We start from the raw sequence: 4,004 nt of genomic DNA, 5'->3' as shown, positions 1-4,004 counted from the left end.
CGAATGACATAACCTGAATTTAATTATGAGGAAATATCAGACAAACTCAAACTAAGGTATAGTCTACAAAACAACTGCTAGTACTCTTTGAATGTCATGGTCATGAGTGACAAGGACTAAAGATCGTTTCATATTAAAGGATACTTAAGGGACATGACAATAAATGTAATATTTCATCCTGGATTTGATCCTGAACCATAAATGGACATTACAGGGACAAGTGGTGAAGTCTGAATAAGGTCTATAGGTTGAATAATAGTTTATGTCAGTGTAATTTGATTTTGATCGTTGTAGTGTATTTATGTAAGAAATTTGGAGAATTTGAGTAAAGGGTATTCAAGAATTCCATGTACATTTTTTGCAACTTTTTTGTAAGTCTGATATTATTTCAAAATTAAAAGTTAAAAAATTTTAAAATACAAAGCTATGAGACAATTCAATAGTTTTCTAATCAAGGCTTAAGAGAGAAAAAATAAAGTGAGATAATATCCCAACCACATTTTTTAAAATTTAAATAATATATTTTATTTAACCCAATATCTCCGAAATATCATTTAAACATATAATCAACATCATTTAAAGATATAAAATGATTCAACTGCTTTTTAGGCAACTGAAACTGTATTAGTTATACCCACTGAATACAGCAATATGCTAGCACCTCTGGGGGCAAAGTAAATGTGGAGAAGGGGACCAGGTCATCAGTCAGCAAATATTTTTATGGTCAGTAATTCTTCCCACTCATCTATACTCTTATACCAACGTTTTCTTTTACTTACAGCAAATATTTTTCAACATATTGCTTTTACATGTGTTTTAATGCTTCAAGAAACTAAGAAAGTTTCCTTTGAGATAATTACTGTTGCTAAAATCCTAAGTAGAGAAAATGGCCTTGTTTATAATACACTGAACTAGACAGTAAAAGAAAGTAGCCTCATCATGTACTGTTTGATGATTTGCATTTTGTCACCCTCTTCCTTCTTAAAAACAAAATAAACAAAAAAAACTTTTATTTTTCATCTGTAGAGAAAAATGGTTCTGTTTATTTTTTGTTCATAAAGTCTAGTTTGAAGTGAATTTTCATTAAGAATACTATTATCCTCCAAGCATTATACTAAATTCAAAGAAATCAGGGTCCATGTTCTTGAGGTCAAAACTCTACCTACGGGAGATTTCTCATCATGGCAAAGCCCACACCATCTGCCACCAAAAATTCTACCCTTTGAAACCAATGAGATTCCAGTTTTCCTGTTGAAAATTGCCATAGTGTTAGAATTGGGTCAATCAGGAGAGGCCACCTGGCCCAACCATCCAACAAAGATAGACATTTTCTTTACATCTTCCTACACACACCAGCCTGTATCAGAAGACTTTCAGTTGACAGGGAGCTCACCCCTCACAAGGTAGCCTATTCCGCTTCCTTCTAGAAGCCCTTCCAAAACTACCACTCTGTTAACTTCTACTTACCGGTTTTGGTTCTATTTTAAAGTGGTAATTGTTACACCAAATAAGTGCATGTGTTATGTGTGTTTTACTTTTAGTGTTTTATGTTTTAAAATCTTTTATATTCAGTCATAAAATGATGTCTCTAAAATTACATGCATGCTTCAACTAAACTCAAAATTCTCATAACAAGTTATTAAAATAGCTACAGATTTACATGACTAACAATCAACTTCAACAGTAAAAAAAGGCTTGAAAGCAATTTACTATGTGCTCTGGAAAAATATCATTTGCTATATCAGCAAAGCAGCAGAGAGACCATTGGTCTTGGAGTCTGAAGAGCTAGAATCTACTCTCAGCTTTGTCTTTCACTAGCTGTGTGGCCCTGGACAAGTTTCTTAATCTCTCTGGAACTCAAATTCCTCAAATCAGGAAAGTAAGCCAGAAAATGGCTAAGGTATTTCTCTTCCAGTACTATAAACTCTCTCCCACTCCAGCCTTTAAAAAGCTTGAAAATGCTAAATCTTTTAGAATAGACAGTCTGGAAATGAGAAAATCAAGATAAAGGTAAGCATAAAAGTATACTGCTTATGTTCCTAGTAACTTACACAGGATATAAAAGAATTAACAAGGCAATTAAAGAATAACACTTCATATTAAAACAAGGAGCTGTACAGAAATGGGGCAAAGACTGGATATATGAGAGACCTTCTGCAGCTATTATGAAATCAATTAGACAGACATTAATTGGCTACCATGTTTAAAGCCCTGCCAAGCACTACGGGGACATAAAAACAGATATAGTTGAGAACCCAGGGAGTGGTGAGAGACAAATACATGAAGGCACATGTATTTGAGGGCCTAGTTATTAGCGAACATTAGAAAACCTTACTCACTTCACTGCTATAATCCAAAGAAACAGGAGAGAAAACAGGATAGGAAGGAAAGGATTCTGTATTTATCTGAAAGAAGAATGTAAAGTTATTAAGGTAAAAATGGAAAATAAAACCACACTTCATAAAATACCGCCAGAAATACTAATCACCCAGTCACCCAAGTTCATAGTTATAATCACCAGCAAAGGAAGAGGAAAAAGAACTAAAACCCATGCTAAGAGCCCAAGTGAACTGAAATGAAAAAGTTGTGTATCATCACCTGTGAGAAGGGACCTATGCTTGTCTTATCAAAGTCATCAGGACACTACTTAAAGCAGATGGACCAAAGTGAGCATGGAGTCTATCAGAAGCAAAGATTAAAGGCTTACGTGATATTACAGACCATTTCCTTTGCTTCAGAGAAATCTCTAATGTCAGCAAAGGAGCGGTACCCTTTTCTGGCATTATCCAGTTACCCAGACTAAATTTAAAAGGTAGGAGCAAAAATACCTGAGTAGCGTAAGGAGCTTGTCCTCCAGGATACTGAGAAGGCATCTGTCCTCCAGGAAACCCACCTACATGTTAAAAAACATACAGCAAACAGGTCTTATATGATTTAATTTTTCAAAACAGCATTAATTATGAATATGGAAACATAAGAACATTTACGCTATGTTATTCACTAGGATAATTTTTTAATATAATAATTTACTGAATCTAAAACCAACTTTGGTTATAAGAACCTTTTAAAATATTCTACATGCTACAAAATATCCAAACAAATAATTTTTTTTTTTAGTTAACACTTGAACCAGATTAAATTCTGATGTCAGGTCATAGTTCTGGGGGTTGTTTCACCTGCAGTATAAGAGCAAGGAGAGAGATTCCTGAAGATTTTGCCTTTTGACTTAAGACATTACATTTTTAATTGAAAAAGTGGGTCCTTACTTCGAATCTTACTGATTAAACTTTCCCATCAAATTAACACATTTCGTGAAACCATGTGTTTAAAATTATGTATAGAAGTACTTAGCATAAACGTCTACTGACGACTATCCCAAACATAAACTAAGTTTTCTCAATGGCAATTGAAGAATTTTAAATACTATGTTATTGTTTTCTCTGGACAGCTTGTACGTACCAGGTAGTGGGACCTGTGCTGGGCCACCTCCATAAGACTGTGAGGGTGGCTGTGGATAGCCAGAAAAGCCTGCTCCACCTGGTGGGGTTCCAAATCCTTGGACTGGAGGAACTACAGAAAAGAATAAACTCTAGTGACAGTTCTCATGATTGAAGAGAAAACCTTAGACAAATATCTGCTATCAACAGTGAAAAAACTATGCTATTAATGCTTTTGGTCTAAATTCAACTCACCAACTCATTCCCCATTAAAAAATTAATTTAAAATTTTACATGAATCATTTGCCTACTAACTCACAGTACAAAAGTGCTAAGGTTTGTTTGTTCTTACCTTTAGACAAAGCTAAACTATCACAACCATGCTAACTGAAATGCCGTAATCATTTAAGATTACCAAAACCGAAGTATTATATATTGGTCCTTTATTATCATAAGACTTCTTCTAGCTCTTTTTACAACAGTATTTTTGAGACTGTTCCCAGTTTTCAGGCCCCTTGAGAACCTTTATCCCCCATCTTGCCAGGTATGTCCTTACTGTTTAAGGTA

General features: G+C 34.4%; 1 protein-coding gene across 2 annotated transcripts in view; it reads right to left on the bottom strand.

Annotated features, from left to right (window-relative positions):
• Positions 1-4,004, bottom strand: part of ANXA7 (annexin A7) — a 27,626-nt gene that overhangs the window by 10,134 nt on the left and 13,488 nt on the right. For both annotated transcript variants that reach the window (XM_006915517.3, XM_025049391.1), the window contains exons 4-5: positions 3,460-3,570; positions 2,829-2,893 (exon numbers count right to left, since the gene is read on the bottom strand). In XM_006915517.3, the coding sequence (XP_006915579.1) occupies positions 2,829-2,893; positions 3,460-3,570 (176 nt within the window). The remainder of the gene's footprint in view (positions 1-2,828; positions 2,894-3,459; positions 3,571-4,004) is intronic.

This window comes from Pteropus alecto, unplaced genomic scaffold, assembly GCF_000325575.1.
Source record: "Pteropus alecto unplaced genomic scaffold, ASM32557v1 scaffold155, whole genome shotgun sequence".
Lineage (NCBI taxonomy): Eukaryota > Metazoa > Chordata > Mammalia > Chiroptera > Pteropodidae > Pteropus > Pteropus alecto.
The sequence above is the reverse complement of the archived record's forward strand: the minus strand, read 5'-3'. Positions and strand labels throughout refer to the sequence as shown.